This window comes from Engystomops pustulosus, chromosome 6 (genome assembly GCF_040894005.1).
Source record: "Engystomops pustulosus chromosome 6, aEngPut4.maternal, whole genome shotgun sequence".
NCBI lineage: Eukaryota > Metazoa > Chordata > Amphibia > Anura > Leptodactylidae > Engystomops > Engystomops pustulosus.
Genome location: NC_092416.1, coordinates 179,796,919 through 179,811,753, shown reverse-complemented (window position 1 = coordinate 179,811,753; position 14,835 = coordinate 179,796,919). Strand labels below are relative to the sequence as shown.

Genomic DNA, 14,835 nt, shown 5'->3' with positions numbered 1-14,835 from the left:
TCAGGAGATATGACTTCTAGGATCTCCAGTAATCAGGAGATATGACTTCTAGGATCTCCAGTAATCGGGAGATATGACTTCTAGGATCTCCACTAATCAGGAGATATGACTTCCAGGATCTCCAGTAATCGGGAGATATGACTTCTAGGATCTCCAGTAATCAGGAGATATGACTTCTAGGATCTCCAGTAATCAGGAGATATGACTTCTAGGATCTCCAGTAATCAGGAGATATGACTTCTAGGATCTCCAGTAATCAGGAGATATGACTTCTAGGATCTCCAGTAATCGGGAGATATGACTTCTAGGATCTCCAGTAATCAGGAGATATGACTTCTAGGATCTCCAGTAATCGGGAGATATGACTTCTAGGATCTCCAGTAATCGGGAGATATGACTTCTAGGATCTCCAGTAATCAGGAGATGTGACTTCTAGGATCTCCAGTAATCAGGAGATATGACTTCTAGGATCTCCAGTAATCAGGAGATATGACTTCTAGGATCTCCAGTAATCAGGAGATATGACTTCTAGGATCTCCAGTAATTGGGAGAACCAAAGGGAATGAGATGGTCCAAAAACTCTTATAAAAGTGCCCTGGTCAAATGGCGGCATTAACAATTCAAAAACTAAAGAAACAATCTCTCCTGTTCCTTAAAATATTTCCCAGTTTATGCCCCTCATGGTTATTTTATATAAGCCCCCCCTGACACCCTACGGATTCTTTACAGCCCCTTCACCCCAATGGACTCCTTATGTACAGCCTTATGCAGCCCCGCACTTCCCCATGTACGCCCAGTGATGTCGCTGGCCCGGGCAACTAAGCTCCATGGTCAGAAGAGGCGCTGTTTTTGGAAGAAAGCAGCCATGACTTTCAACCTCTGGACAACCCCTTTCAGAGTTAGAAAATGTACAACTATTTTTATCTTTAATCAGGTGTCTCCACATCCCAGTTCCAACCCATCTATCTCCCAGTTCCCAAGTGTTACACATATACCTGGGATCAAGACAACTTTGGTGAGTAGATACGTATTCTCCTTCTAGTCTATATTCATTGACTAGTCTGTAATTAACCAGTTAAGTCATTACAACTTCTTCAAGTGGATTTATAGTTGAGCATTACCTTGTCCTGAGGATAAGTTATAACTTTCAACCTCTTAAATCTTATCCTTTACCATCCTGGTGTCTCCTTTTTTTGCCAGATGTTCTAAATAATATACTTCTACATGAAGAAGACGCTAGAACTACCAGCCTTTCTCCGGAATATGAAGTCAACGAGGAAGATGATGATGAAGGTGAAGAGGAGGAAGAGGAAGAAGAACTAGAAGAAGTAGAAGAGGAAATTCAACCTGAAAATAACCAGAGAGATTCTGTATTCTCCGGTAACTCTAGACGTTACGTGTACTGGAGCACGCCAAGCGACATACAAGAGGAGGTCAACCTGACCAACATCTCCAACCACTCCGTGCAGTTTGTCTCCAACCTGTCCAGCTGTGTAGATAGTGGATATATTGAAGACAGTGATGATAGTTGTCAGGAGACACCAGACAGGATGGATTACCGAGAAGAAAAGGTCAACAGAAGATTTACACAGAAGATACGTAAACTCTTTAGACCCAAGAACCATCTAAGCAAGGGAAAGTCAAAGACTGATCTGAGCAACTCCCCCACCCATTCCATAACAGGCTCCATGTCCAACTTGCAAAATATACCACTAAGACGAGCTGGTAGCTTATGTACACCCCAGGTGAGACGAGTGCCAGTAAGATCCAAAAGATCTCAGTCGCTTCCCCAACACGCTCTTGGTGCCCACATCTGGGAGATACAGCAGAACCAAAAAATGGCTTTAAAAAGAAGACCTTTCCTGAGCAGTAATGAGGACTCCAAAGCATCGACATTGAGGGTTGTGGTGTTTGGTTCTGATAGAATTTCTGGAAAGATAGCCCGAGCTTACAGCAATCTAAGGTGAATACCGACACACGCGCATCACGTAATGTCAGAATAGAATGACATCTCTACAAATGTTTCCTCTACTCACTGTCTCCATCTTTGACTTTTAGGTTAAAGGAAAGTAAATGCCCGTTGCTAACGAGATTCTTCAAACTGCAGCTGTATTACGTACCGGTGAGAAGAAACAGTCTGGCCCCTCCTGTAACACTGACATACCCCAACTCCCCCCTAAAATCTCCAAGCCCATCAGGAAAGACTATGCCAGAGGTAATGCTTACCTAGCGTCATTCTCTGCTCTATAGTCATATGTGGTACATTGGGGCAACTCAATATCAATCAGCTGAACCATGAATGATGCTGCTCATATGAACATTACAATCTGAAGACAAGTATGGAGAACATAGATCTTTTCCATAACAATTTACAGCCTGTATTAAGAATTTAGGACATTTTTTTTTTAATTTCGAGGGCAAAAAGTGCAAGATGATTAATAGGGATTAAGATTTGGCATGAACTAAATATCACATTTATTCCCCCCAGGACACAGCAGAAACAGAGGAAAGCACTAATGACATCTCTCACTACATCGGGATGTTGGATCCATGGTACAATCGGAACATCCTGGGACTGATGGATCTTCCCACGTCCGTTCTTTCTCAGGTAGATAAGATCAGAGGGCTGTTGGGGTTTGCTATGGGCCACCAAGTTTAGATAAAACATGGCAGGTCCTCATAGGTAAAAGGGAAACACCAAGGAAAACCATAGAAAATACTTCTCAATACTAAGAGTCAGTGTATGTAGGGAGTCTTGCGGACAATAGATCTCCTCCAAAAGGAAGAAAGCTTTGTCATTAGGGCCACCAATAGGTACCCACCCTGTAAGTCAATGTCTGACTCAAGGTATCAAGCAAACAAGACAAACTAGAACACTACTCTGCACAGATGAGATTGTAAAAAGTACAGATGAGTCTCTCATAACTGACCCCTCTGTCAGGGGTCGGACATTGCCTTACACGGTAGCCACCGATGTGTGTGACTAGAGAGACCATTTAATTCCCTCTAGAGGAGTGTTTAATTGCAGACCAATGAAGAGTAACACTAAATGAATTGCTTTAGTCTGTGATTTACGTGTGTAATAAATTACTTTTTGAATTATCATTTGAATGATAAAGCGACAGTACCATGGTCACTAGAATAATACATTCCAGATGGTGTAAACTACTAACAGCTACAAAAATAGAACATATCTGTGTTATGATCATACTTGGTACCTAGGTACCCAGGCCATTAAATGCACTACAATAACAGATGGTTCTCTCTGTACTCTCCGGCAGTCCTCTACACCTGAGAATGGATCTTCAGAGACACAGAAGATGCCCATCCTTGCCGACATGGTGCTGTACTATTGCCGCTTCGCCAACCGGTCCTTACTTCTCCAGTTGTACCAAGCTGAGGTAACCACACTGGGAATTACGTGACTAGTAATATTTTATCATCTCTGCCGTTTACATGTATAGTCTTGCAGTCCTCGCTATTACCGGGAGGAGACCAAGCTGCTGTGACTCCATGTAATCTGACATGGTAGTGGTCTCAAGTCCAACTTTCTACAAACGAGATTACTGAAAATAAGAGTGTAAAACAAATAAGAGGGAAAGTAGTAGAATAATAAGAGGAGTATTTTAAACTGTTCATATACAGACAGTCCCCTACTTAAGGACACCCGACTTACAGACGACTAGTTAAAGACGGACCCCTCTGCCCACTGCGACATCTGGTGAAGCTCTCTGGATGTTACTATAGTCCCAGGCTGCAATGATCAGCTGTAAGGTGTCTGTAATGAAGCTTTATTGATAATCCTTGGTCCAATTACAGCAAAAAACTTTGAAACTCCAATTGTCACTGGGGCACAAAAAAAAATATTTGCCTGGATCTACAATTATAAAATATAAATTTCGACTTACATACAAATTCAACTTAAGAACAAATCTATGGAACCTACCTTGTACGTAACCTGGGGACTGCCTGTATATGACATGTTCACTTATACTAAGGCATCGTGCACACAAATGTAATGGAGACTGGATCACGTACCCATTCACGACGCAGTGAGCACATGCTGTCTCACCGCACCATGACATATCCTTCATTTTGCCGTATTAAGGCACCGGCCTCTAGTCTTTCTATGGAGAGGGCTCAGCCCTCCTGTCTCCAGCACCCAGCAAGAAGCTACGGTCATTAAGGCTTCAAATTTAGACTACTATCACTTGTAGTGCCCGACCTTGCTATAAGAGGTGCTGTAATGAAATAATATCCATGAGAATTTATGTGCCTTTATTGACACTAAAAATCCAGATAGTACTTGAAACTAGCAACACAGAAATGAAACTGTAAAGTGTTACGTTAAGAGATATTAATTAGCTAAAAAGATTTTACTTTATGTAGTGTTTTCTTTGGTCTTTAGATCACATTTGATGGTGGCAGAAAACAGACTGAGGTGTTTATCCAATCCTTGGAGATGGGGCATTCTGCAGCATTAAGAGCCATTAAAGCTTCAGGTAAGGGGCGATTTATGGAACCTAATCATCAGTGGGTGGGATCTGTTGAGTCCGATGTGCTGTGTGACATCACACATTCCCACATCTCATGTTAAAGGAAAATCTACCATAAAAATCAGGTATCATATACAGATCCAGTAATCTTCTTATATTTCTTATACATATTTGGCCTCCTTCCTTATCAAATCAACTTTTAAAATTAAGCTAATCAGCCTGAGGGGCTGTGGGGTTGTAACCAGAGCCCCTCCATGTTGAAGATTCACAGGCTGTCACACTATGCAGGAGCACTCCCTCCTCCCACTTTGTGGTGAAACTTCCTGTGCTACAGTGAGATTTACATCAGTGCACATCATGGGGCACAATGACTTACATTGCCGTTGGAGTTCTCCGAAAGTGCATTGTCCGTGTATAACGTCCTGTGCCGCGATTCACTAAGATTGTGCGCCCGATATCCTGCATGTGTCGCTTCCCCGCTCAGGTCCACCGGAGTTCACCTTTTTCTTCCTGTTGCATGGAAGTGCATTGTCTTGCGACACAATTTGAAAGTTAAACTCTGCACTCAGTCCGAATCAGTCAGATCGCCCGATGGCACGCCCCCAAATTTGAGCCGCATGTAAACTGCGCAGCTGCGCCAAAAGACGATTGTGTGCAACACAATCCCAGCGCAAACACCTGTTAAATACCTGTGCAAGCCGTGCAATCCTCGGAAAAGGTGCACAGTCTGAAGAAAGTGCAGCGTGACCCTTAGTAAATAAGCCCCCATGTGATTGCTCTGCAATGTCTTATTTTGTTTCATTGGGGGTCATTTACTAAGGGCCCGAATCGCGTTTCTACGTCGGGTTACCAGAATTTTACTGTTTTGCATCGATTTTTCCCTGAATTGCCGATCGGATTGTGCCGCATCAGTGCTGGCATGCACGCGATGGAAATCGGGGGCCGTGGCTGTAAGAAAACCCGGCGGTTTTGGAAAAACCGCCATATTTTTAGAAAAAAAAGTGTCGCTTACCTGCACCCACGATAGCTTGGTGAACTCCAGTGAACTCCGACGGACTTCAGCGCAGCAGCGACACCTAGTGGACATCGAGCGCACTACCTTAGTGAATCGCCGGAAGACCCGAATCCTCCACAGAGAACGCGCCACTGGATCGCAAACGGACCGGGTAAGTAAATCTGCCCCAATGTGTTCCTAATGGCCTGATAAGTGCTGTGGAATATGGTGGTGCCATAGAAAGGCTAATTGTACAGATTTATTATTTATTATATTTATGCACATGGTAAAGCGCATACATGATTGAATTGTAGGGATTTCTTTGCCTTAGGTCCCGGCTGCAAGAGACTTGGGATCGATGGTGATCGAGAAGCTATCCCATTTACACTACAAATAGTTTACAGCAAGGTACGTTACAATCTAAAATAACGAAAACATAGCTACACATCAATAGCGATAATAATAAATAACTGATGATGATACAATCATAATTGGAAGTGTCTGCTTTGCGCTTTAGTCGAGTATCAGTGGCCGCAGCCGATGGAGCGATGGAGAGAAGGTGTGCACATCCGTCAGCCTCAGGAAAGCGTGTCACACACTAGAAGAACTTGGTGAGAGATTTTCCTTACTATTTATAAAAATAAAACTTATATCTTCAATGTATTTGATGTGTGTGTAGATAAAAGTTGACCCTGACAAACCAGTTCTCTACAGTAACTCGTTCAAGGTCCAATATTCATTAAAGTTAGTTGCCAGAAACAATATGAAGAGAGGAGAGAACTGCAAGTGAAAAGGAAATGACAGAAAGATGATGCAAATTATAAAGGAAGTTGGTGGCCGCTAAATTTTCTTTACCTGCTTTTATTTTCCAGATTCCAAAATGGAATGCCTAAATCTTACTGTACGGGAAGTGGTGAAAAGACAGAACTCCAAAACAAAGAAGAATTTTAATCAGGTAAAAATCACAATGGAGCAGACAAAACTGACATATAAAATATTCATCAAGCGCAAATTTTAGGTTTTCTACTTCTAGGAATAATTGTTTGTAGTGCTTAGTATAACCACAATACACTAGAAAATAAACAAATGATGAAAGTAGCAAAATAGACAACATTGCCCCATACTTGAAAACAGCTACATAGAGATAGCTGTAACGTTGTATCTTTTCTACTGGTGAAATAAATATCACTATTCACTACGGAGTGTTGCTTCACTATTTTGGATGCCCCATATTAACTGAAATGTAACTTCTTTAATACTTCCCTCTATGTACCAGACTATAACTACTATTATACTGCCCCCTATGTACAAGAATATAACTACTATAATACTGCCCCCTATGTACAAGAATATAACTGCTATAATACTGCCCCCTATGTACAGGAATATAACTACTATAATACTGCCCCCTATGTACAAGAATATAACTACTATAATACTGCCCTCTATGTACAAGAATATAACTACTATAATACTGTCCCCTGTGTACAGGAATATAACTACTATACTACTGCCCCCTATGTACAAGAATATAACTACTATAATACTGCCTCCTATGTACAAGAATATAACTACTATAATACTGCCCCCTATGTACAAGAATATAACTACTATAATACTGCCCCCTATGTACAAGAATATAACTACTATAATACTGCCCCCTATGTACCAGAATATAACTACTATAATACTGTCCACTATGTACAGGAATATAACTACTATATTACTGCCCCCTATGTACAAGAATATAACTACTATAATACTGACCCCTATGTACAAGAATATAACTACTATAATACTGCCCTCTATGTACAAGAATATAACTACTATAATACTGCCCCCTATGTACAAGAATATAACTACTATAATACTGCCCCCTATGTACAGGAATATAACTACTATAATACTGCCTCCTATGTACAAGAATATAACTACTATAATACTGCCCCCTATGTACAGGAATATAACTACTATAATACTACCCCTATGTACAAGAATATAACTACTATAATACTGCTCCCTATGTACAAGAATATAACTACTATAATACTGCCCCCTATGTACAAGAATATAACTACTATAATACTGCCCCCTATGTACTAGAATATAACTACTATAATACTGCCCCCTATGTACAAGAATATAACTACTATAATACTGCCCCCTATGTACAAGAATATAACTACTATAATACTGCCCCCTATGTACTAGAATATAACTACTATAATACTGCCCCCTATGTACTAGAATATAACTACTATAATACTGCCCCCTATGTACAAGAATATAACTACTATAATACTGCCCCCTATGTACAGGAATATAACTACTATAATACTGCCCCCTATGTACAAGAATATAACTACTATAATACTGCCCCCTATGTACAGGAATATAACTACTATAATACTGCCCCCTATGTACAAGAATATAACTACTATAATACTGCCCCCTATGCACGAGAATATAACTACTATAATACTGTCCCCTGTGTACGAGAATATAACTACTATAATACTGCCCACTATGTACAAGAATATAAATACTATAATACCGCCCCCTATGTACAGGAATATAACTACTATAATACTGCTTCCTATGTACTAGAATATAACTACTATAATACTGCCCCCTATGTACTAGAATATAACTACTATAATACTGCCCCCTATGTACTAGAATATAACTACTATAATACTGCCCCCTATGTACAAGAATATAACTACTATAATACTGCCACCTATGTACAGGAATATAACTACTATAATACTGCCCCCTATGTACAAGAATATAACTACTATAATACTGCCTCCTATGTACAAGAATATAACTACTATAATACTGCCCCCTATGTACAGGAATATAACTACTATAATACTGCCCCCTATGTACAGGAATATAACTACTATAATACTGCCCCCTATGTACAGGAATATAACTACTATAATACTGCCCCCTATGTACAAGAATATAACTACTATAATACTGCCCCCTATGTTCAAGAATATAACTACTATAATACTGCCCCTATGTACAAGAATATAACTACTGTAATACTATCCCCTATGTACAGGAATATAACTACTATAATACTGCCCCCTATGTACAAGAATATAACTACTATAATACTGCCCCCTATGTACAAGAATATAACTACTATAATACTGTCCCCTATGTACAGGAATATAACTACTATAATACTGCCCCCTATGTACAAGAATATAACTACTATAATACTGCCCCCTATGTACAAGAATATAACTACTATAATACTGTCCCCTATGTACAAGAATATAACTACTATAATACTACCCCTATGTACAAGAATATAACTACTATAATACTGCCCCCTATGTACAAGGATATAACTACTATAATACTGCCCCCTATGTACAAGAATATAACTACTATAATACTGCCTCCTATGTACAAGAATATAACTACTATAATACTGCCCCCTATGTACAAGAATATAACTACTATAATACTGCCCCCTATGTACAGGAATATAACTACTATAATACTGCCCCCTATGTACAAGAATATAACTACTATAATACTGCCCCCTATGTACAATAATATAACTTCTATAATAAATAATAATGCACTTGTTTTATCCTACCCCACTCCCATGTCTTTAAGCAGATCAGCATTTCTCAAATAAAAGTGGACAAAGCTCAGATTATAGCACAGAACGGTGGGACATTTCCCTTGTGTCTGGACCAAGATGAACGGAAAATCCTTCAGCGGGTTATAAAGTGAGTCACTGGGTCTACGATATCTAGTTCGTTATCTGCCATGTGTTTAGTATTAGATAAGGCTGAAGATTTATCGTAAGTGTGTGGGGCTGGGGGAGGGAGACGTGTCATGTACAGAAGCCTCTTTAAATGTGGTATTCTGTGAAGAGTCTGAATCTGCAATTATAACCCATTATATATCATAGTATCATAGTTTATACGGTTGAAGAAAGACACATGTCCATCAAGTTCAACCAAGGAAGGGATTTAGGGGAAAAAATTCTACATAACATAACCATAAATATTATTTAAGTGTAAAAAGGCATCTAGACCCTTCTTGAAGCTTTCTCCTCTCCCTGCTGTGACCAGCGCCTGAGCTCGGCTATTCCACAGATTGACCGTTCTCATAGTAAAAAATCCCTGTCGACTCTAGTGATGAAACCTTGTTTTGTCCAGATGGAGACAGTGCCCCCTCGTTTTTTGATTTGATTTAATCTGAGACAACTTACCACCATATTTTTTGTATGGTCCATTCATATAATGACATATATATCTGTTCTTCACCAGGTGTGAGGTTTCTCCATGCTACAAGCCCGAGATACGAGACTTCCGCCATATATACAGGCCTCACTGGACTCAGACCCCTCAGGACCAATTCTGTTCCCTGTTGTGTTTGCCGATAGCAACATTTAGTGGAGCTCAGCTGTAGAGGAGACGCATGAGGATGTGCTTTCTCTGTCCCACAATCAGCACTTCTGAACTATGACCTCGTTTTTTATATTGATCTACAAAACTGGGAACCCATCTTCTATACGGTACAAGAAAATAACCCCAGCGATCTGTAAGGTCTATAGACTGTTACAAAGAGTCACACGGAAACAGCAAACGATTCTGTGCTGTGGTGCGGAACTGGAGACAAATATGCAACTACATGGAATTTACAAAAATTAGCAGTTGTGCCAAAAGTTTTGGAAAGTTTTTTTTGGGAGTGCTCCAGATGGTGGGTGATTGGTTCAGGATGCCGCCAGGTGTTGGACAACTCAGTGAACGGCGTGAATAAGAAACAGGTTTACAAAAAGTAACACCATGTGTTCCTAACTTTTTTCTTTGACTACATCACAGCCTTCAGTTGGCATTTACAAAAGGGGGTGTTACATGTGGGAACCAATCAAAATAAACCTTTCAACAGCTTAAATTATAAAAATAACACCCGTAACTTGTCGCCGAGAGAAACATCCCCGTCTTTTCTGTGAACCCTTTCCCCCTCTTTGTAAATATAATTTGATTCAAAGACTTCTTTAGCACTTGATATTTTGGGAAATGGAAATTGTAACCCCGGGTGATCTTTATTTGGTGTATTTTTGAAGTTGAGGGAGAGTTCTGTTCTAAATAATACACTTTTTTTTCATTAAAAATTTTTTCCGATTTTTTAAAATTCTTGTTACACTGGATAAATAATAATCACATTTACCTCGGAAGTTTTTTCATTATTGAAAACAATTATTTAGCCTTGAGATTTGGATTGTAATGATTTTTTAAAACTATTCTTGTTTTATATTTTTTTTATTTTTAATTAAATGGAAAAAGGATTCTTGGTATCTTAAATATTCTTTATTCAACATGAGACTACATGGGTCTTAACTGCTTATTTAAAGAAAGTTCAAAATCTGGTTAAAAGAGAAAAAAAATTGCCACTATTTTTATTAACTATATACAAGAAAATAACTACTATAATACTGCCCCCTATGTACAAGAATATAACTACTATAATACTGCCCCCTATGTACAAGAATATAACTACTATAATACTGCCTCCTATGTACAGGAATATAACTACTATAATACTGCCCCCTATGTACAAGAATATAACTACTATAATACTGCCCCCTATGTACAGGAATATAACTACTATAATACTGCCCCCTATGTACAAGAATATAACTACTATAATACTGCCCCCTATGTACAAGAATATAACTACTATAATACTGCCCCCTATGTACAAGAATATAACTACTAGAATACTGCCTCCTATGTACCTATGTACAAGAATATAACTACTATAATACTGCCCCCTATGTACAAGAATATAACTACTATAATACTGTCCCCTATGTACAAGAATATAACTACTATAATACTGCCCCTATGTACAGGATATAACTACTATAATACTGCCCCCTATGTACAGGAATATAACTACTATAATACTGCCCCCTATGTACAGGAATATAACTACTATAATACTGTCCCCTATGTACAGGAATATAACTACTACAATACTGCTCCCTATGTACAGGAATATAACTACTATAATACTGCCCCCTATGTACAGGAATATAACTACTATAATACTGCCCCCTATGTACAAGAATATAACTACTATAATACTGCCCCCTATGTACAAGAATATACTATAATACTGCCCCCTATGTACAAGAATATAACTACTATAATACTGCCCCCTATGTACAGGAATATAACTACTATAATACTGCCCCCTATGTACAAGAATATAACTACTATAATACTGCCCCCTATGTACAAGAATATAACTACTATAATACTGCCCCCTATGTACAGGAATATAACTACTATAATACTGCCCCCTATGTACAAGAATATAACTACTATAATACTGCCCCCTATGTACAGGAATATAACTACAATAATACTGCCCCCTATGTACAAGAATATAACTACTATAATACTGCCCCCTATGTACAAGAATATAACTACTATAGTACTGCCCCTATGTACAAGAATATAACTACTATAATACTGCCCCCTATGTACAGGAATATAACTACTATAATACTGCCCCCTATGTACAGGAATATAACTACTATAATACTGCCCCCTATGTACAGGAATATAACTACTATAATACTGCCCCCTATGTACAGGAATATAACTACTATAATACTGCCTCCTATGTACAAGAATATAACTACTATAATACTGCCCCCTATGTACAAGAATATAACTACTATAATACTGCCCCCTATGTACAGGAATATAACTACTATAATACTTCCCTCATCACCCAGGATACAATTGTTATAATACTGCAACACAATGTAATATTAATATTACTGTACATGTAGTGGTACTTTTCCCAGTACAGAATTCTTGCACTTTTAACCTCTTATTGTGACCGATGAGTTGAATGGTTTATGTATAAATATTGTATAATCTGAAGTGATGACTTTGGTGGGTTGTACATTTCTCTGTAATTACCACATTAATTTAAAAGAATTATGAAATGATAAAAATAAATTGGTTGATGTTCTACATGTTATGACTTCATGTTATATTGTATCCATATAGATAACTATACTACGACTATAACTAAGGGCCAATGCATTATTTGTACTCCACATTTACCCTTCATTTTAGTTCAAACACTATATAAAAGTATCAGCTGAAGAAAAGAAAACTAATCTAAATTAGCAGGGGAGTAGGGACTTCTTACCTCAAATATTACTTTAATCCATGAAACAGGGAACCTCATGGTCCTGGATTCACAGACCAACCATGGTTGTCTTATTTTGCGTTAATACAAAATTATTTATAGATATAATTTTTTAAAAAAAGGGAAAAAAAATTCCAAATCAAATCCAAATAAGTGTTCTGTAATAACACTTATAAACACCAGATGGCAGTATAAATGTGTATTCTATAAATTGTAGCTGATAGATAATATTGTGTAACATTGTGTCTCATGGTAGGGGAGGGGGCTTATCGGTGCCGCTCCTCAGCCAGATCTGTCACTCTCTTAGAGAACAAGACAAAGACCACGTGCTTCTCCTTGCACATAGGCATAGTACATACACATGTAACTAAACATGGCAGACCAAATCTCTGCGCATTAAAGGAAATCTACCATCAAAATCCATCATGATAAACCAGGAACATTACTCATATATCCCAGCACTGTAACTGTAATAATCTACTTACATTTTTTATCCATTACCTACTTCCTTCTAAAATCACATTTTAAAATTATGATAATGCACCGGAAGGGGGTGTCACAAGAGCCCGTGCGAGCTACAGCTTCACTGACTGTATTACTACTGTACCCCCTGCTCCCTCAGCACATCCCCCTCCCTCTGCCTGCTGTAATCTCACACAGTGGGAGGGGGAAGTGTTCGTGCGCAGTATAACAGCCTGTACATCAGTAGCATCACCCTCAGGAGCCCTTCTGACTTATTAGCATAATTTTAAAAGCAGATTTTTATTTTTATTTTTAGAAGGAAGGAGGCCATAGATAAGAAATATAAGAAGATTACCACAGTCATGATGCCTGGATCTATCCCTGGTTTATCATGATGTATTTTGAAAAAATGAAAAGTTCTCTTTAAGTTTTAGTAACAAGCGTTTATTTATGTCTCCAGCGTTCACTATGGCTGAATCACCCGATGGTTACACCGGATTTAGTTTTGTATCTGTAACTAGTTGGATGTCATTCCTAGTAATAGTGAATAAATCCCCGTGTAGTTAATAAGTGTTTCTTTCCCAGCTCTTTTGTCTCTTGTTCTTTTGTATTTTGGTTTGATGCATTATGAAGTAAACATACCTTGTGACTGCTGTAGCTACACTGATGCATAAACATATCTTGTTTAATACCTGTGCTGAGTGGTTTTGCTGAAAAGCAATTATAAAATCATGATAATGAAGGTCTCTTGCTTCTGTGCCTGGGCTCATCGCTTTTCCTTTTACATTAGTTATGCACTGCTCAGAGGATGACGTAATCACTGTTCTCCCTGCCAGGCAGAATAATCAATTGCTGCACCACCCCCAGCTGCTGTGTATGTGTGATTGGCTCAGGTTGATTAGTCCTGTCTTGGTTGTTCAGAAAGCTAGAGTGTAATGTGGATCCAGCTTTCCCAAGGTCCTGAATTTTATAATTGTTTTTTCAGCAAAACCACTCAGCACAGAGATTAAACAAGATATGATTCTGCATCAGTGTAGCTACTGCATTCTCAAGGTTTGCTTGGTTCATAATGCATGAAATCAAATGGTAGATTTTCTTTAAGGACAGCTCTACTTGTTTATCCACGCCTTCCAATCCCGTAATTATACATGTGTAATCCCATTCATATATAGCTGTATAATGGTTTAAAATTCTTCAAGAAAAGGGAAAGTAAAGTATCAGGAGTGCCAAGGCCTCAGGAAGACCTGGTGCTCTATGAAGGTCCAATAGGACATGTCCTAACTTTGTGTTAGGAGTGTATATGGGATGGATCTCCATCAGTAATTCCCTGCCCCCATATCTTATTGCTATTAGGGCATTCACTCTGATAATAGATTCCCTTTCAATCCTATCCAGGGCCCCTGCAAGTTTTGAGTCATGACACATAAAACTGCGTATATGTAGAGGCTTGTTTGTCTTTCCATAACTTGTGCTATACTTCGAGGTTCTCATGTCTGGAAAATTTCCAGGAAAACATTCCCTTTGCTGAAGCCGATGATAAGAATACTGTGAATGTAAAGTTCCGCCGTGGAGCAGAGGTTTGGGGCGTACCTTCATATACATTAAGAGTAGTGTAAGTGAATCTGATTCTCAGGTTCCTGTGTAAGGTGACAGCGTCTGGGGAAGGAGGTG

The 14,835-nt window shown here is 38.8% G+C and overlaps 2 protein-coding genes across 5 annotated transcripts in view; one reads left to right on the top strand and one right to left on the bottom strand.

Moving 5' to 3' along the window:
• PIK3R5 (phosphoinositide-3-kinase regulatory subunit 5) overlaps nt 1–11,393 on the top strand; it is a 61,398-nt gene extending 50,005 nt beyond the window's left edge. Inside the window, exons 9-19 of one of the 2 annotated variants that reach the window (XM_072112611.1) lie at nt 935–1,015; nt 1,201–1,963; nt 2,059–2,215; nt 2,489–2,608; nt 3,282–3,401; nt 4,409–4,502; nt 5,822–5,898; nt 6,008–6,101; nt 6,363–6,445; nt 9,133–9,248; nt 9,795–11,393. In XM_072112611.1, coding sequence (XP_071968712.1) covers nt 935–1,015; nt 1,201–1,963; nt 2,059–2,215; nt 2,489–2,608; nt 3,282–3,401; nt 4,409–4,502; nt 5,822–5,898; nt 6,008–6,101; nt 6,363–6,445; nt 9,133–9,248; nt 9,795–9,936 — 1,847 coding nt within the window. In that variant the 3' untranslated portion in view covers nt 9,937–11,393. The remainder of the gene's footprint in view (nt 1–934; nt 1,016–1,200; nt 1,964–2,058; nt 2,216–2,488; nt 2,609–3,281; nt 3,402–4,408; nt 4,503–5,821; nt 5,899–6,007; nt 6,102–6,362; nt 6,446–9,132; nt 9,249–9,794) is intronic. The other variant, XM_072112612.1, reaches the window with a different exon arrangement.
• Nucleotides 1–14,835, bottom strand: part of NTN1 (netrin 1) — a 249,596-nt gene that overhangs the window by 173,137 nt on the left and 61,624 nt on the right. The window lies entirely within an intron of this gene.